The sequence below is a fragment of the Arabidopsis thaliana genome, assembly GCF_000001735.4.
Source record: "Arabidopsis thaliana chromosome 1 sequence".
Taxonomy (NCBI): Eukaryota; Viridiplantae; Streptophyta; class Magnoliopsida; order Brassicales; family Brassicaceae; genus Arabidopsis; species Arabidopsis thaliana.
In genome coordinates this window covers 522,754-540,886 of record NC_003070.9, presented here as the reverse complement: position 1 = coordinate 540,886, position 18,133 = coordinate 522,754, and the positions used below count along the sequence as shown (strand labels likewise).

Sequence of the window (18,133 nt, the reverse complement as noted above, 5' to 3'; positions counted from 1 at the left end):
TATAAAAAAAATATTCGAATTAAATATTTGACATTTAACAATCTTCCTAAAATCTCTCCACATTAACTACACGATTATTTACTAAAATAAAACTTCCAAAATATTTAATATCATTTAATTATTACAAAATTATCATTTTTAATATTACTTTTCTCCATAACTATAACAATTCGATTATAATCATCAAAGCGTAGAGATATAATTTGATAGCATTTAATTACTATAAAATTACAAAATATTTAGACAATGATTCATAAACATATCATAAATAAGATCAACATTAATAAAATAAATGAGTTTTTTTACGGGACGGGTTTGACAGGACGTTATTTAATAATATTTGTAAACTATAAAATAAAAATATTTTATAAATAGATACAATTTGTAAACTTTTATATATACTAACTTTAAAAAATAAATTGTTCCCGCGGTACACCGCAAATTAAAATCTAGTCTTTCACATAAATGCATCCGACGGACCCAACATATCTTAGTGTTCGACCATTACATGAATAAAGTTCCCCGATATCTTTTTTTTCTTCTCAATTAGATCACAAATACGTGTGAATATGTAGTAATACTATAAGTAGATTAAAGGTTATATTAAACATATCCTGATTTTTTTAGAAAAAGAGGATAATAAATTAAAGGTCTCGAGTGACAGGTAATAAATAACTCAATAGAAAAGTTAGTTATAAATCCTTGTGATAATAATTGACAAAGTCAGGATTAGTGGAGTTGTAACTTTCAGTTTGAAAATGGAAGTCAGATAAAAATGCATCAATCTTCTACTCCTTACCACTAAAGACAGTCAACATCAAAAGCCTTATTATGAATGTTGCTACAAAGCTGGGTGTAACTACCAGATTCAGTAAAACAAATTAAAAGATCATAGGTTGTTCAATCAAACAGCACAGTAAGAAACTTTACTTTGGTCTTCATGTATGTATCAACTACAGAGTTTGATCCCAAACAAATCTGATTTTCCTTGTAGAATAGAAACATATTTCATGGAAAATCTCAGTTCATCAAAGGCCCAAAAAAGAACAAGTGCTAAAGCTGAACCACTACCTTTAGGCGATTAAGCTGCTGCAAGTGGCTGGAGAGCTTTAAGAGGGTTCATGATAACACCGTCGATAAGTCCATACTCTTTTGCTTCTTTGGCACTCATGAAGAAATCACGGTCTGTGTCCTGGTTTATCTTCTCCAGGCTTTGACCAGTGTGGTATGCGAGGTAACCGTTTAGGTTTGCCTTGTGATGCAGCATTTCATTTGCCTGGTTTCAGACCATGAACTTGTGTGGTTAGGTTTCAAAATCATCTGATATTCAAATCAATCTAGTCGCTCCAAGAACTTAAGAAGATGACTGGGATTAAAAACCGAAATATAAAGGCGAGGATGAATGACCTGAATGTCAATGTCGGTTTGGCCACCTTGAGCTCCACCAAGCGGCTGATGGATCATTATCCTTGAGTTTGGTAGACTGTATCTTTTTCCTACAGTTTTACGAATAAAGCATGACTCACATCAGAAAAATGAAATTCATAAGACTTCACTAAAAGATTTTTACTAATGATTGAAAGGATTAAGAGACTACCTTTGGTTCCAGCACTAAGCAGAAAAGCTCCCATACTGTTCATAAGAAAACCAACACAGAAAAAGAGGAGGATGTCATAATCTAGGAAACATTCAACCACACAGATAAAAAAGGATTCCGTGTTTTCGAGAAACACTATGTTTTTAACTGGTAACTTTTGGTCATGAATCCAACAAAAGATCAAGAACAGTTAACCACATTGAAAAGAGAAATTATCAATTTACCAAGGAACCTAAGAAAATCAAGAGATAATGAGAGTGAAAGGATGGTGAAAGTTTTACCTAGCAGCTAGACCAACACAAACAGTGGACACATCAGGCCGGATGTGCCTCATAGTATCGAATATAGCCATGCCTGGGTAAAGTAAGAGATGCACGAGTCATTAACCATAAAACCGGAAAAAAGATAAAGAGTAAGCTGACAAAGTTGTTATTACCAGCTGTAACTGATCCACCAGGAGAATTAACATACATGACAATATCCTGTTCAACATAAGCAAATATCAGAATCCTAAAGCAAAACATCTGAATCAAGTAACAAGACATGAATTAGAATTCAACAATATCTGACCTTAGTAGGATCAACAGCATCAAGATACAGGAGTTGAGCTACAATTATGTTTGCCATATCGTCATCCACAGCACCACCACAGCGAATAATCCTCTAAAAGATCAAAACAAACGAAACCATTCATTAACACTAAGCTAGAAACTATGATAATCAATCTTAAAGAAAGAGTAGATTTCATAAGTTTACATATTGGAAGAGCTGACTAATGATACTCTGGAAACGTTCTTGCACCATAGGAGGTGGTCCTTGTCCTTGAGCATAAGCAGGAAAATACGGCGAAGAAGGGACTTGTAAATCATCTCTGCAAAGTAACAAATTTATCCAGACTTGACCATCAAAAAGAGTTCAAAATCACACAGTTCAAGAACATGGTTAAAAGCTCAAGTTTCACCTAATGGACCAAACTCCTTGAGGAGACGGAATCTCCGGTGTCCAGAGATTGCCGGAATATACAGCTTTCGGAGTTGAATTCTTCCAATTCTTTCTATCGCTAACTAACTTATTCGTCTTCCTGCAAACACAATCCCTAAGTTAATCTAAAGAATCCATAGTTTCGAGAGTGAAGAAAAGTGGAAAATGGCAAAAAAACCTTGAACGGAGAGGCTCGAAAGGAAGAGAAAGCTTGGGAGAATCGAAAGAGGAGCCATTGGGACTAGCGGAGACGAATCCAGCTGTGAATCTGAGAGAAGAAGCCGATGTAGAGACGCAAGCATGAGCCATTTTCTTGTTATCAATTTGGGGATGAATGAAACCCTAGTTCCGTTCACCGGCGATGAGCTTCCGGCTCTTATCCTTGTTGAAAATTTGGGGATTTTGTTTTGCTTCTTCGAAGTGAGACTAATGGTGGTGATATCTGTGTGTGTGTTATCGGGTCGGGTTTTGAACCCGTTAATTTAGGATTGGGACGGGTCAATTTTAGGTCCGATTATATTACACGCTAACGCCTTTCGGTACTTACAAAACGCGATTGTCACGTGTTGTTTTCAAAGAGGAAATTTTAGAATTAAAGCATTAAACAATAAATATCTGTTCCAGAATATGTGTTTATGGGCTTTGTGTGAAACAGAGAAATGGGCCAAACATAAATATGCATGTTCGAAAATTATGTGTTTATGGGCTTTGTGTGAAACAGATATAACTGGGCCAACCATAAATACCTCTTCCAAAATTCTTTTATAAAGTTTATGATATGTTGAAAAATATATTCAAATGGATCATAATTCTAAAATGGTTAAATAGTAGTAATTTGATTTCCTACAATTCTCATCAGAAAATTTAAGAAGAAACTATACATTTCTCTTCTGAATCAACTTACTGACTTTAATAATAATTTGTACATTATTAATAACATTTACATTTTTGAACTCATTACCATACACTTTTTTTTTTCTCAAATTCAAGACTTCACATTTTGATAATTTGGAAGAAATTTTTTTTTGCGTAACTTTAGTATCTATATTATTTTTTTCGTTGTACTATATCTCTTTATCATTAATATACTTACGCATTTACATGTGGATCATCTGAGAAATAGCCAAGACATTGCTACAAAGTTTCTTAAGAAAATCATCAACGTTAGCCATCGGCGACTCAAGCTCCGACGACTCAGCGAACGCGTCAGAGCAAGTCACCACATCAGCGATCGCAGCACTGACCACACTCTCGAGCCGTTCAAAGTCTCCATCATCGACGGCTACGGAAGCATCTTTAAGATCATCGAGAAGCGACTCGTAGTTATCGACACACAAGTCCAATACATCAGCCACGTCACGCGGCGTTGACTTATCCACGATGAGACGCTTGGCTAAGTCAAGCGTGGCGTTAGCTTTCTCGTAGAGCGCACTCATCTCCATTCGAAGGACGTCGATGGGTTTTGGCTCGAATTTGCGGAAGTCACGGAGGAGTGGGAGGATTGAGACGATGCATTCGGCGGCGTAGTCGGTGTTAGAGCAGACGGAGCCAACGGCGGGTGACACGTGAAGGGATGAGATGTTGAGCTTAGAGAAATCCGGGAGGTTTTTAAAGGTACTTTTAAGGTCCGTTAGGTTTAAAATGTTCCATTGCGTGAAGGCGGAGAAATCGTTTTCGTCTACGTCGCCGTCGGTGGTGGGGGCTACGGCGGGAGAAGGAGCGGCGGAGGGGACAATGGAGGAGATTATACGAGTGGAAGAGGAAGGAGATGAGAGGAGAGAAAACAAAGCAAGAGAGAAACAGAGCAATGGTGATGACTTCTTCATCTTATTTCTTTTGTTTCGAAAAAGCTTAAAGAGAGGGTTATTAAGAATGAAGATTTTAGAGAAATTGTTTTGTTTATAAACACTAATTTTAGAGTAACATTTGTTATCTAAAATTTTCAGTTTTTATTTTACACCGAAGTAGTTCATGGATGGTTTTGTTGCCAGTTAATGTTGTTACTTGTTAAATATCCTTTATCATTATGGTAATTTATTAACTAAATATAGATCATATCAGAGATTATTTAGTAATATTAGTGCCGCCTTTGAATTATACCAGAAATGAAGTAGACTGTTTAATATATTGCAGCACAAAACAGAGAATACAAGAGCTTTTTAATTTGTTAACAAGTTTATCGCTATGCAATCAAATCGTATAAAAATCACCAAGTTTGGATATGATTAGCCACTAACTTCTTATGCACGTAACCAATCGTATAGGGTTATAGATAACAATTTTCCTATAATCTTGAAATATCTAATTAACTCCTTTGTATTATTAGAAAAGGAAAAAACATTACAAAAAGTTTACTTAAAAAATATCGATAAATCTGTATTTTGATTAAGCAAATTTGAAATGATTTATCTTTTAATTTTATTGGTTGATAACCTCGTATAATGGAAGAAAAAACCCTTTTAATACATAGTTAGTTAGGGAGATTAAAAAAAACCTTCTAATGCTAAGTTTTAGGAAAATTTTAGGAAAAAATTAAAACTAAGTTTATCAAAACAAAAAAATAAAAATAAAAAAATAAATTATAAGAGGGAGAAGCCACTGGTTGGTGTATGACTGAGTATTGGCTAGCGAGTGAGAACGATGCTGAATTCCAAGAAGTTGCCTTGTGTAATATCCGTATGAAGAAGAACGTCCTTGACCAATTTAAGTTCCCGACAGAGAACAACAACAACCTCGTTGAGCAACCACCACTACACAACAATATGGTTTCAGGATCCACAATGGATCAAAACATGGAGGAATATGCGGATGAGCTCGAAAATATGCTTGATGAAGAACAAGAAGAAGATGATGATAGGGCCATTCAACAACAACATCCAGAGTTTCCTCTTCAAAGTCATGATTCAAGATCCACATTGGATAAACATATGGAGGAATATGCGGATGATCTTGAAAAGATGCTGGATGAAGAAGAAGAAGGAGATGATGATAGTGCCATTCAACAACAACACCTAGAGATTCATCTTCAACTTCAAGATCATGGTTCAAGATCCACAACGGATCAAAACATGGAGGAATATGCAAATGAGCTCGAAAACATACTGGATGAAGAAGAAGAAGAAGATGATGATGATGATAGGGGCATTCAACAACAAGATTCACAGATTCCTCTTCCGGTTCAAAGTCAAGATTCAGGGAACCCGCTTGTTGTAATCATGGAAGATGAACGTGTTGACCAAGATATGATCTTTGATCTGGTTAAACAAGAAGAAGAAGAGAGGAAGCTGAAAACGTTTACTGAGATATGTTTCGCAGGATTGAAGACGCAGAGGAACCTCCACTTTCAAGACTCTTATTTCGCAGGAGGTCAAGAGATGTCTCCATGGGACAACATGGTGACCAACAACAATCCTTTTGGGCTCGTGTTTAATACCCATGGGCACGAGATGCAAGAACCACCTGTCATTAATGGGGTCAATTAATAAAGATTTATCTTGGTATGGTGCAGGGAAAGAGCAGATGATAAAAAGAAGAAAGCAATGTTGAGTGCTCGTTATTTTTCGTTGTTTGAGTGTGTTTGTACATATTATCTCTGTATTTGGTAGTGGAGACGATGGTTTAGAGCAAAAAGTCAAATAAAGACATTCATTTTATAACTATAAATTTAGAGAGAAAGGGAAAGAAAATAAATAGTGACAGCTACATAAACTTGCATACAACAACATAAATATATTTTTGCTATCGTAAACAAAACATTATATCATTATCAATTAGAAGCAGTCATGTGAAGCTGAACAAGGGAAGCATAAACCCCACCGTCTATTTTGATCAACGTTTCGTGAGTCCCATTCTCAGCGATCACACCGTTCTTAACGATGGCAATGACGTCAGCGTTTTTAATGGTCGATAACCGGTGAGCCACCACAACCGTGGTTCGGTTTACAATCACTCGGTCAAGCGCATCCTGAACCAGTCGCTCTGATTCTGCATCAAGAGCACTCGTTGCTTCGTCCAAAAGCAATATCTTCGGCTCTTTCACGATGGCACGTGCTATAGCTACCCGCTGTTTCTGTCCTCCTGATAACTGAATCCCTTTCTCTCCCACCACTGTGTCGTAACCCTACAAAATTGTATTGCTTGCATCGTAAGAAACTTTGAAAAACAGAGTTCTTACAAATTTGTTCTGTTTTTATTCCATTACCTGTTGTATGCTAGAGATGAATTTGTGTGCATTGGCAAGTTCTGCAGCGGCTATGATTTCAGACTCGGTTGCGGCCTCTTCACTTCCTTTGCCATAAGCAATGTTGGCTCGAATCGTGTCGTTGAACAAGACAGGTTCTTGTCCCACTAGTCCCATTTGTTGTCTCAACCATTTCAATTGCAGCTTCTTGAGCTCAACTCCGTCTAAAGTTATCTGACCGGAATCTGGATCGTAAAATCTTTGTAACAGCGAGATCACCGTCGATTTCCCCGACCCACTTTCGCCGACCAAAGCAACCGTCTGAAAAAAAAAAGACAGAACTTGATCAGAAAACTTGAGTGAAAAAGTTTCTTAATAGAAAGTTTGGGTTTGGTCCAAAGATTTGTTTTACCTTTCCTGCGCGAATGGTTAAGCAAAGATCACGAAAGATCTGAATGCCTGGTCTTGCTGGATAAGTGAAGCTTAAGTGACGAAGCTCAATATCTCCCTTAACGTTCTCCAACACTGTCCCTGTCTCATCGCTCGAGTCTATCTTTGATTTTCTATCGATGATCGCGAAGATTGAAGCAGCTGCGACCTTGGCTTTGCTTGAATCTGGAGCGAAAGTACTCGACTGAGAAATTCCAATAGCTGCCATGGTTAACGCGAAAAACACCTGTAAGATCCAGAGCAAGATCCATTCTACTTCATTACTAGGCACCGAGATTTCCAAAAATATTTTAGTCTTGCCATCAATGACAGTAGACGAGGACATCAATTCACCTGGAAAACATCAATGAAAGTAGTTTTGCCATCTTCAACCAATCTAGCTGCCGCGTAGAAGCTTGTCGCGTAGACACAAAACAGAATGAAGAAGGAGAATCCAAACCCTAATCCGCTGATGAAACCTTGCTTTACTCCATCTTTTATCGGACCTTCACATTGCTTATTATACATCTGCATCACTTTCTCCTCCGCGCAGAAAGATGCAACTGTTCTTATACTCCCCACCGCGTCGTTCGCTACCTGACTTGCCTCCTCATACTTTGACTGCAAAGTTATTCAAAACCAGAGTAAGTTTCTTGATCCACAAGAAATAAACCCTAGAAAGCCATGAACAGACCTTTGCGTCGGCGCTGAATCCTTTCATAAACTTGACTTGAAGAAAGCCATTGATACCAATAAGAGGAAGCATCACTAAGATTATAAGCGCCAATTCCCAACTCGCAGTGAACGCTATAATCAATCCAGACGCAGCAGATGCAGCGTTTTGAACCGCTAAAGACAATGCATCTCCTACTAGAGCTCTAATCAAAGCTGCATCAGTCGAGAGCCTTGCCCCCATTGTACCACTCGAGTTCTCTGGCTCATCGAACCAGCTAACCTCCATGTGAACCGCTTTCTCAAAGCACATTGACTGAATTCGTCGTATAAGTTTTCCTCCAGCTACTGCAAACAGATACATTTGAGACGGTGAGACAATCAACGAAGTTACTCCCAGAGCTACAAATATAATCGCCCAGAATCTTGAATCTTTCTTTAATTGGTCAGCTGGTTTGAAGAACGCTTCGATGACTCTTGAAATCAGAATCCCGAAAAGCGGGAAAATCGCGCCATTGATTGCTGCTACTACAGTTCCAAGAAGGAGAACCGGGATCTCAGGTTTGTTTAGAGCTGCGATTCGGGTGAGTGATACTTTTCGGAGCGGTTCTTGACTCGTCGTTCCAGTTTCCTCTTGGCCTACTCTTTGGCTACCGCTACCAAGGTCTAGTCCAGCGAATAAACCAAGGACATTCAAAGAATGATGACGACTGCTATTTCCAAAAGACGAGGTTCCACCACTGATAACCGATCCCTCTCTTGATATGTTCAAATTCGAATTCCGGAAAGATGATCCCGAAGCCATGTCTGATGGTTTTGCATCATGACCCTTGTTTATCTCTTGACACCGAATGAGCTGCGAATAAGCTCCCACGGAATCTTTCAACAACTCAGAATGCGAACCTTTTTCCACCATTTTTCCGCTGTGAATTACTGCAATCATATCCGCATTTCTTACCGTGCTTAATCTATGCGCAACCACCACCGTAGTCCGGTTAACCATGACTCTATCTAAAGCCTCTTGAACCACTCTTTCGGATTCTGTATCGAGCGCGCTTGTTGCTTCATCCAGAAGCAAAACCCGCGGATCTTTAAGAATAGCTCTTGCAATAGCTATCCTCTGTTTCTGTCCTCCCGAGAGCTGTGTCCCGTGCTCTCCTACCTTTGTATCTAACCCCTGAGGTAAGTTATTTATGAACTTTGCTGCATTTGCTAGCTCTGTTGCTACTTTAATCTCTTGAAGCGTTGCATTTTCTTTCCCGTAGGCGATATTCTCCATGATGCTCGACGAAAACAGAACAGGTTCTTGGCAGACCAATCCGATTTTGCTTCTGATCCATTTCAACTGAAACTCCTTAAGATTAATTCCATCAATGAGTACTTCACCGGCTTTCGGATCATAAAACCTCTCAATCAAATTTATCACCGTAGATTTTCCACTTCCACTTTCTCCTACCAGTGCTGCTGTTGCACCGCTCGGGATAAACAGAGAGAATCCATCAAATATCTCCTCGTCTGGCCTCGCGGGGTAACTGAAATGCACATCTTTCAGTTCAATGTCTCCTCGGATATCTCCAAGAACCTTTCCATTTACGTCATAAGCATCAATCAAAGGCTTTCTTTTGATCGTCTCAAACATCTTATATGCTGCAGCTTGACCTGCTGCAAATGCGGTTACACATGGAGATGTTTGCCCAAGCGACCTAAAGAAAAACAAAACAGAACACAACTCTTAGGAATCTCACATTTATAAACAAAGAAGAAGACATAATCTGATGTATATATAGAACCAATGATCTAGGCATTTACATTGAACCCGCAACCACAATGATGATCACGTTGATCACAGAGCCACCGGTATACCCTTTTTCGAGTATCATCTTCCCACCAAACCAAATAGCCAAAGCATAGCTGCTGAAGAACACATAGATCATTACTCCAAGTCCTAAACCAGTGGAGAAACCTTGTTGAATGCTTGATTTATAAGCCGATGTTATGTACTTCTTGTAGCTGTTTATTGCTTGCTTCTCTCCCGTAAAAGAAGCAACCTTTTAAAAAAAAATGGAATTTAGCAACTAATCTTACTTAAAGATTTGTTCTGTAGCTTAGAAAGACTGATTTTTACCGTTCGGATAGACCCGATTGTCTGTTCAACAACAGTTGCTGCTTTTGCATAAGCGGCTTGTCCCCGAGAAGAAGCTCGAGTCACTAAAAGCGCCATGGCTGCACCAGCCATAGCCAGAAAAGGAATCGAAGTTAACATAACCAATGTTAGCAACCATCCTTTAGCAAAAGCTAAAGCAAATCCGCCAACGAAAGTAGATACCAGCTGAATAAACTTCCCCACCTGCAACATTCAAGAAAAGTGTAACAAACTTCAAAAACGAATCCAATCATTATATCTAAGCCTGAAATCGCAATACGGAAGTTTCTCTGTTAGCTGCATTACCTTCTCACCCATGGCATCTTGAATATGAACAGTATCTCCAGACATTCTACCAACAACCTCTCCTGTGTTTGTTTCAACATCGAAGAATCCGATGTCTTGTCTCAGAATTGTTTTCAGATAGTTACTTCTTATCTTTGCGGCTTGTCTCTCTCCAGTAATCATCCAACAAGCAACCTCTACAACAACAAGAACAAAAATACCAAAACATCACATCCTCAATTCTCTAACCCTTAAGCAAAATGCAATGGAGAAACCAAAAGAACAAAACTTTTCTTCCTCAATTCTCTAATCCTTAGATGCAATTGCAACAGAGAAACAAGCAAATCGCGGGTAATGACTTACGAAGAAAGGCTGCTCCAAGTCTTCCAAGTCCAAGGTAGACGAATTTAAGACAAACCTATATAAGAAGACACAGTATTAGTACTAAAATGTGATCTAAGAACACAATCAAAAAGTTCAAAAAAAGTTTGGATTTTTACCTTTGAGACAACATCAACAATGTCTTTGTTGTTCTGATTTTTTCCAAAGGAATCGATGAGATCACCAAACAACAATGTCATAAGAGGTAAACACACTCCATTCCCAATAGCTCCAAGTGAGCCACATATCATCAAAAACACATCGAAGGAATCTGCAAACGCAAATAGCTTGTAGAGAGGAACTGTCTTGGCCTTTTCATCGGTTTTAGATGTTGAATGTTCGTGTGAAACAGAGTCGCCTTCTCCGGCGCCGTCACGGTTCATTTTCCGGCGCTGACACAAATCAGAAGGATTTTAAGAAATCTGATCATTCTCAGATCGAACTCGACGGTATATAATGATAAAGTTAGGAGCTTTCTTCTTCCTAAAACCCAGACAAAAAGAGAGCTTTTTTTTAACTTTTTCCTAAAACCCAGAAAAGGTCGAGAACATTAAAGAATTTAAGGAAACATTTCAGACCAGTCGTAGTTGAGAGTTTTACTGATATAAATCCCAAAACCCCCCACTTGTGATTTCTATTAAATTTTACCTGAGAGTTCACAGAAATTATCACCATATTAATTAAAATACTAATATGTAATATTAGATTAGTAGTTAAGTATAAAGATTTAGTGAAAATAAAATAAGATTAAACAAAAATGAAATTAGTCAAATTTATATTAGTTACAAAGTTGTATAGTTTTACACTTTGATTTGTAAGTCAATTTTATATTAGTAACAAAGTTTTATAGTTTTACACTTTGATTTGTAGTTGCTCGGCAATGAATAAGATTCTTTTTTTTATACACTTTTAATTAATCGTAAAGACGTAAACATAATTAGTTAAGAGAAAGAAGGAGAATTTAAAACTGACAGATGGAGAGACAAGAGTTGTTGTAGTTATTAAAGAAGTAAATTGTGATTTATAATAGTAATCGGATGAAACAGATAATGTTAATTAAAGGGAAAAGGAGTCCCCATGCTTAAATGCTTTTGGGCTTTGGGTTACTCGTATAATCAGAGATCAAATTAAAACACAAACCCCAATCATAAAAAATTTTAAAAAGGAAACAAGTATAGAACAGACAATATTAAATGGTACATGAAGACAATTCCGTAGATAATTTACACAAATTAACAGTCTGAGAGGATTTTCATTTAACCGGAAGTTGACTAAGCACAAAAGTCAACAAAGATATTCAAGAAACAGGTATGCATACTTTCTTGAAAGACAAGATATATATATCAGCTTCGTTAACTTGTATACAAACAACAACAAAAAAATAAATACAAAACCTTTAGTACATTGGCTAGTTTTTGACTCAAGCCAAAACTGAAGTTTTAGCTTTTCATAAAACCAAAACTATATATCACATCAATTAGAAGCAGTCATGTGAAGCTGAACAAGCGAAGCATAAACCCCACCTTCGATTTTGATCAACGTCTCGTGAGTCCCTTTCTCAGCGATCACACCGTTCTTAACTACGGCAATGACGTCAGCGTTTTTAATGGTAGATAACCGGTGAGCCACCACTATCGTGGTTCGGTTTACCATCACTCTGTCAAGCGCATCCTGAACCACTCGCTCTGATTCCGCATCAAGAGCGCTTGTTGCTTCGTCCAAAAGCAATATCTTCGGCTCTTTCACGATGGCTCGTGCTATAGCCACCCGCTGTTTCTGTCCTCCGGATAACTGGATCCCTCTCTCTCCCACCACTGTGTCATAACCCTAAAAATTGTATTGCTTGCATTGTAAGAAACTTTGAAAAACACAGTTCTTACAAATTTGTTCTGTTTTTTTTTTCCATTACCTGTTGTATGCTAGAGATGAATTTGTGTGCATTGGCAAGTTCTGCAGCGGCTATGATTTCAGACTCGGTAGCGGCCTCTTCGCTTCCTTTGCCATAAGCAATGTTGGCTCGAATCGTGTCGTTGAACAAGACAGGTTCTTGTCCCACTAGTCCCATTTGTTGTCTCAACCATTTCAACTGCAGCTTCTTGAGCTCAACTCCATCTAAAGTTATATGACCGGAATCTGGATCGTAAAATCTTTGTAACAGCGAGATCACCGTTGATTTCCCCGACCCGCTTTCTCCTACCAGAGCAACAGTCTAAGAGAAAAACAAAAAGAGTTTGTTTAATAGTCTAATCGAAGATTAAAAATTCCTAAGATACAGCTTGGTTTAAGAGTTTGTTTACCTTTCCTGCGCGAATGGTTAAGCAAAGATCACGAAAGATCTGAATGTCTGGTCTTGCTGGATAAGTGAAGCTTAAGTGACGCAGCTCAATATCTCCCTTAACGTTCTCCAACACTGTCCCTGTCTCATCGCTCGAGTCTATCTTTGATTTTCTATCGATGATCGCGAAGATTGAAGCAGCTGCGACCTTCGCTTTGCTCGAATCTGGAGCGAAAGTACTTGACTGAGAAATTCCAATCGCTGCCATTGTTAACGCAAAGAACACCTGCAAGATCCATTCTTCTTCATTACTAGGTCACAGAGATTTTCAACAGTACTTGAGCAGTGATTAAGACAGTTATTCACCTGGAAGACATTATTGAAAGTAGTCTTGCCATCTTCAACCAATCTAGCCCCTGCGTAGAAGCTTGTCGCGTAGACACAAAACAGAATGAAGAAGGAGAATCCAAACCCTAATCCGCTGATGAAACCTTGCTTTATTCCATCTTTTATCGGACCTTCGCATTGCTTCTTATACATCTGCATCACTTTTTCCTCTGCGCAGAAAGACGCAACTGTTCTTATACTCCCTACCGCATCATTCGCTACCTGACTTGCCTCCTCGTACTTTGACTGCATAGTAATCCAAAACCAGAGTAAGTTCCTCGATTCACAAGAAAAAAAACAAAGGATTTTTGCAGAGCCTAAAAAAAATGGAACCAAACCGGTTGATGTACGAACCTTTGCGTCGGCGCTGAATCCTTTCATGAACTTGACTTGAACAAAACCATTGATACCAATAAGAGGAAGCATCACTAAGATTATAAGAGCTAGTTCCCAACTCGCAGTGAACGCTATAATCAATCCAGACGCAGCAGATGCAACATTTTGAACGGCTAAAGACAATGCATCTCCAACTAGAGCCCTAATCAAAGTTGCATCAGCCGAGAGCCTTGCTCCCATTGTACCACTCGAATTCTGTGGCTCATCGAACCAGGCAACTTCCATGTGAACCGCTTTCTCAAAGCACATTGACCGAATTCGTCGAATCAGTTTTCCTCCAGCTACTGCAAACAGATACATTTGAGTCGGTGAGACGATCAACGAAGTTACTCCAAGAGCTACAAATATGATCGCCCAAAATCTTGAATCTCTCTTTAACTCATGAGCTGGTTTGAAGAACGCTTCGATGACTCTAGAGATCAGAATCCCAAAAAGCGGGAAAATAGCGCCGTTTATTGCTGCTGCTACGGTTCCTAGAAGAAGAACCGGGATCTCGGGTTTGTTTAGAGCCGCGATTCGGGTGAGTGATACTTTTGGGAGTGGTTCTTGACTCGCCGTTCCAGTTTCGTCTTGGCCTGCTCGCTGGCTATGGCTGCCGAGGTCTAGTCCTGTGGTTAAACCAAGAACATTCAAAGAATGATGACGGCTACTATTACCAACCGACGAAGTTCCCTCCATTGACTTTTTCAAATTTGAATTCCGGAACGACGATCCCGAAGATAGCTCTGATGTTTTAACATCCTTGTTTATCTCTTGTAATCGAATGAGCTGCGAATAAGCTCCCTCAGAATCTTTCAACAACTCAGAATGAGAACCTTTTTCCACCATTTTTCCGCGGTGAATTACCGCAATCATATCCGCATTTCGGACAGTACTTAATCGATGAGCGACTATAACTGTAGTCCGGTTAACCATCACTCTATCTAAAGCCTCTTGAACCACTCTTTCGGACTCCGCATCGAGCGCGCTTGTTGCTTCATCCAGAAGCAAAATCCGCGGATCTTTAAGAATAGCTCTCGCAATAGCTATCCTCTGTTTCTGACCTCCCGAGAGCTGAGTACCGTGCTCGCCTACCATTGTATCTAACCCCTGAGGTAACTTATCAATGAACTTCGCCGCATTAGCTAGCTCTGTTGCAGCTTTAATCTCTTCAACTGTTGCATTTTCTTTTCCGTAGGCGATATTCTCCATGATGCTCGACGAAAACAGAACAGGTTCTTGGCTGACCAATCCTATTTTGCTTCTAATCCATTTCAACTGAAACTCCTTGAGATTCACTCCATCAATGAGCACTGCGCCAGATTTTGGATCATAAAACCTCTCAATCAAACTGATCACGGTAGATTTTCCACTTCCACTTTCTCCTACTAATGCTGCTGTTGCACCACTCGGAATAAACAGAGAGAATCCGTCGAATATCTCCTCGTCTGGCCTCGCGGGGTAACTGAAATGCACATCTTTCAGTTCAATGTCTCCTCGGATATCTTCAAGAACCTTTCCATTAACATCATAAGCATCAATCAAGGGCTTTCTTTTGATCGTCTCAAACATCTTATATGCTGCAGCTTGACCCGCTGCAAATGCGGTTACACATGGAGATGTTTGCCCAAGCGACCTAAACAAGAAGAAAGTAGACATACCTGTTAGGATTAATCTCACATCAAATATATAAAGTTGATTGTCTAGGCTTTTACTTACATTGAACCCGCAACTACAATGATGATCACGTTGATCACAGCGCCACCGGTATAACCTTTTTCGAGTATCATCTTCCCACCAAACCAAATAGCCAAAGCATAGCTGCTGAAAAATACAAAGAACATTACTCCAAGTCCTAAACCGGTGGAGAAACCTTGTTGAATGCTTGATTTATACGCCGATGTTATGAACTTCTTGTAGCTGTTAATGGCTTGCTTCTCTCCAGTAAAAGAAGCAACCTTCAAACCAAAACAAAACAAAAAGTCAAGAAGCAACTGTCAGTTAAAGATTGTTTTGAAACTTATAGAAATGTTTGAGCTTTACCGTTCGGATGGACCCGATTGTCTGTTCAACAACAGTTGCTGCTTTAGCATAAGCGGCTTGTCCCCGAGAAGAAGCTCGAGTGACGATAAGCGCCATGGCTGCACCAGCCATAGCAAGAAGAGGGATCGAAGTTAACATAACCAATGTTAGTAACCATCCTTTAATGAAAGCTAAAACAAAACCGCCGACGAAAGTAGATACCAGCTGAATAAACTTCCCAACCTGCAAGATTCAAGAAAAGTAACAAATTTCAAAAACGAACCCAAACATTATATATAAGCTTCTATATCCATTGCATTACCTTTTCACCCATGGCATCTTGAATAAGAACCGTATCTCCAGACATTCTACCAACAACCTCTCCTGTGTTTGTTTCCACATCGAAGAATCCAATGTCTTGTCTAAGAATTGTTTTCAGATATGTACTTCTTATCCTCGCGGCTTGTCTCTCTCCCGTGATCATCCAACAAGCCACCTCTACAATAACAAGAGCACCAAAAATGCAATGAAGAAACCAAAAAGAAAACTTTCCTTCCTCAATTCCAAGTAAAGTGTAAACTTACGAAGAAAAGCTGCTCCAAGTGTTCCAAGTCCAAGGTAGACAAATTTAAGACAAACCTATTAGAAGCCACATCATTAAGTAGAATGAGATCACCAAACAACAATTGTCAAACAACTAATTAGTAAAGTTTGGATTTTTACCTTTGAGACAACATCAACAATGTCTTTGTTGTTCTGATTTTTTCCAAACGAATCGATGAGATCACCAAACAACAATGTCATGAAAGGTAAAGACATTCCATTCCCAATAGCTCCGATTGAGCCACATATCATCAAGAGCACATCAGAAGAATCTGCAAACGCAAATAGCTTGTAGAAAGGAACTGTGTTGGCCTTTTCTTCGCTTTTTTCCTCTTTCTTCGTCTCTTCTCCTTCTTTAGGACTTTTAGATGTTGATGGTTCGTGTGAAACAGAGTCGCCTTCTCTGGCGCCGTCACCGTTCATATTTCGGCGCTGACAAAAATCAGAAAGCTTTTAACTTTTAAGAAAACTGATAATACCCAGATCGAAATCGACGGTATATAACCAAAAAGAACTATAAAGTTACGAGCTTTCTTCTTCAGGTTTTGAAAAATAAAGCTTTTTTAACTTTTTTTCCTAAAACCCAGAGAAAAATAAAGAATTTAAGGAAACATTTCAATCCAGTGCCAGTCCTATATTGACAATCTCAGAGTTTACTAATATAAATCCAAAAAACCCACTTGTGATTTCTGAAAAGATTTGTCCTTTATGTTAAATTTCAATCTAGAGAGTTCCCAGAAATAATCACAAATGAAACAGAGTCTGTTAAGGGAAAGTGTCACATGCTTTTTGCTTGCCCGTAAAATCAGAGATCTAATTAAAACCCTAAAACCAATCAGAAATCTGAAATTAAAAAGGAAAGAAGTTAAAAGAGAACAGACCTGAAAGATGTGGCGAGAAGCTGCTAAAAGCGAAAAGGTTTTTGAAACTCTGTGGGAATAAGACAGACGTGAGCGTAGCTGTTGTTGTTAATCTAATCTTTGTTTAATTCTTAATATATTCAACTTTTCTAGAGTCAAATTTGTTTCTGCAGAAAAATATGAGAATTTTGCCTTTTTATATGCAACTCTTGTTTCTTGGGGTTTGCGATAATTGCTTGAGAAGCAAGGAGAGTGGGAATAAACTATTGTCATGGTCAAAAAACATAATAATTATCCATTTTCGAAGTGTTTACTAAAATATCATAAATCTTCTTCTTTTTAGGAAGACATTCTCTAAATTCACATGTTATAAATTTACTCTTGTTCACTAGTACTTGTATATGAAAAATGTTAGGCAGACAGAATTGTGTAGTTGGTTTTACTTTTTCCGAACAATGAACATGATAATTTCACAAATCTCATATTATGGAATCACCAAAAAATAAAAATCTCGTGAGTTAATATGAAAACTTGTTTATTCCAAGTAAAGAGAGCGTGGAGTGTGGTTAGTAACCACTGTAAGAGATTGGAAGATTCAATGATACAAAAATCGAAATCTTACGTTAATTTAGATCGATGATCAACACTTGTAGTTTCAATAAACCAGATCAGATTCGCAATTGCATGTTGGTTAACAAACATAAAAATAAAAGATATAAACATTTTAATATTTAAAATAAAGTTACTATCTGGTTTTTAGAAATAAAGTACATTATTTTACTTAATTTGCTATTGTTCTAAAACCAAAAACCAAAAACAAAAATCATGATGATCAAGGAACCACTTGCATATTGATTTATCCCCTCCGATTATTGTTAACAAACAGTGTTTACAATATTAAATGGTAGATGAAGACAATTCCGTAGATAATTCAAACAAATTA

The 18,133-nt window shown here is 38.3% G+C and overlaps 5 protein-coding genes across 8 annotated transcripts; 1 reads left to right on the top strand and 4 right to left on the bottom strand.

Annotated features, from left to right (window-relative positions):
- Positions 1-759: 759 nt before the first annotated feature.
- CLPP5 (nuclear encoded CLP protease 5) lies at positions 760-3,147 on the bottom strand. The gene is made up of 9 exons (NM_100137.4): positions 2,757-3,147; positions 2,559-2,678; positions 2,354-2,468; positions 2,168-2,260; positions 2,034-2,079; positions 1,879-1,951; positions 1,598-1,632; positions 1,408-1,496; positions 760-1,276 (listed from the first exon to the last, which is right to left on the bottom strand). Exons 1-9 carry the CDS (start codon positions 2,885-2,887, stop codon positions 1,082-1,084), a joined length of 897 nt encoding a protein of 298 aa, NP_563657.1. The 5' UTR covers positions 2,888-3,147; the 3' UTR covers positions 760-1,081.
- Positions 3,148-3,675: 528 nt separating this feature from the next.
- AT1G02550 (Plant invertase/pectin methylesterase inhibitor superfamily protein) lies at positions 3,676-4,404 on the bottom strand (the record flags this gene model as incomplete). Its single annotated transcript, NM_100136.1, has 1 exon — positions 3,676-4,404. One exon carries the CDS (start codon positions 4,402-4,404, stop codon positions 3,676-3,678), a length of 729 nt encoding a protein of 242 aa, NP_171756.1.
- A 783-nt stretch (positions 4,405-5,187) lies between these two features.
- AT1G02540 (uncharacterized protein) lies at positions 5,188-6,060 on the top strand (the record flags this gene model as incomplete). Its single annotated transcript, NM_100135.1, has 1 exon — positions 5,188-6,060. One exon carries the CDS (start codon positions 5,188-5,190, stop codon positions 6,058-6,060), a length of 873 nt encoding a protein of 290 aa, NP_171755.1.
- Positions 6,061-6,209: 149 nt separating this feature from the next.
- On the bottom strand, positions 6,210-11,208 carry ABCB12 (P-glycoprotein 12). Of its 2 annotated transcripts, NM_100134.4 has the most exons (10): positions 10,788-11,208; positions 10,651-10,705; positions 10,309-10,484; positions 9,985-10,206; positions 9,669-9,907; positions 7,882-9,562; positions 7,542-7,808; positions 7,171-7,434; positions 6,780-7,079; positions 6,210-6,698 (listed from the first exon to the last, which is right to left on the bottom strand). In NM_100134.4, the coding sequence occupies exons 1-10, from the start codon at positions 11,049-11,051 to the stop codon at positions 6,345-6,347; spliced, it is 3,822 nt and encodes a 1,273-aa protein (NP_171754.1). In that variant the 5' UTR covers positions 11,052-11,208; the 3' UTR covers positions 6,210-6,344. The 2 variants fall into 2 exon arrangements, with proteins under 2 accessions (NP_171754.1, NP_001320752.1); NM_001331344.1 differs by having other exon boundaries at positions 7,171-7,808.
- A 609-nt stretch (positions 11,209-11,817) lies between these two features.
- Positions 11,818-17,351, bottom strand: ABCB11 (P-glycoprotein 11). 3 transcript variants are annotated; one of them, NM_100133.3, is made up of 11 exons: positions 17,212-17,351; positions 16,451-16,762; positions 16,312-16,366; positions 16,050-16,225; positions 15,749-15,970; positions 15,425-15,663; positions 13,685-15,341; positions 13,310-13,576; positions 12,966-13,229; positions 12,578-12,877; positions 11,818-12,495 (listed from the first exon to the last, which is right to left on the bottom strand). In NM_100133.3, the coding sequence occupies exons 2-11, from the start codon at positions 16,751-16,753 to the stop codon at positions 12,142-12,144; spliced, it is 3,837 nt and encodes a 1,278-aa protein (NP_171753.1). In that variant the 5' UTR covers positions 16,754-16,762; positions 17,212-17,351; the 3' UTR covers positions 11,818-12,141. The 3 variants fall into 3 exon arrangements, with proteins under 3 accessions (NP_171753.1, NP_001322408.1, NP_001322407.1); NM_001331342.1 differs by lacking the exon at positions 17,212-17,351 and adding an exon at positions 17,011-17,184 and having other exon boundaries at positions 11,856-12,495; NM_001331343.1 differs by lacking the exon at positions 17,212-17,351 and having other exon boundaries at positions 11,974-12,495; positions 16,451-16,800.
- Between the last annotated feature and the right edge of the window lie 782 nt (positions 17,352-18,133).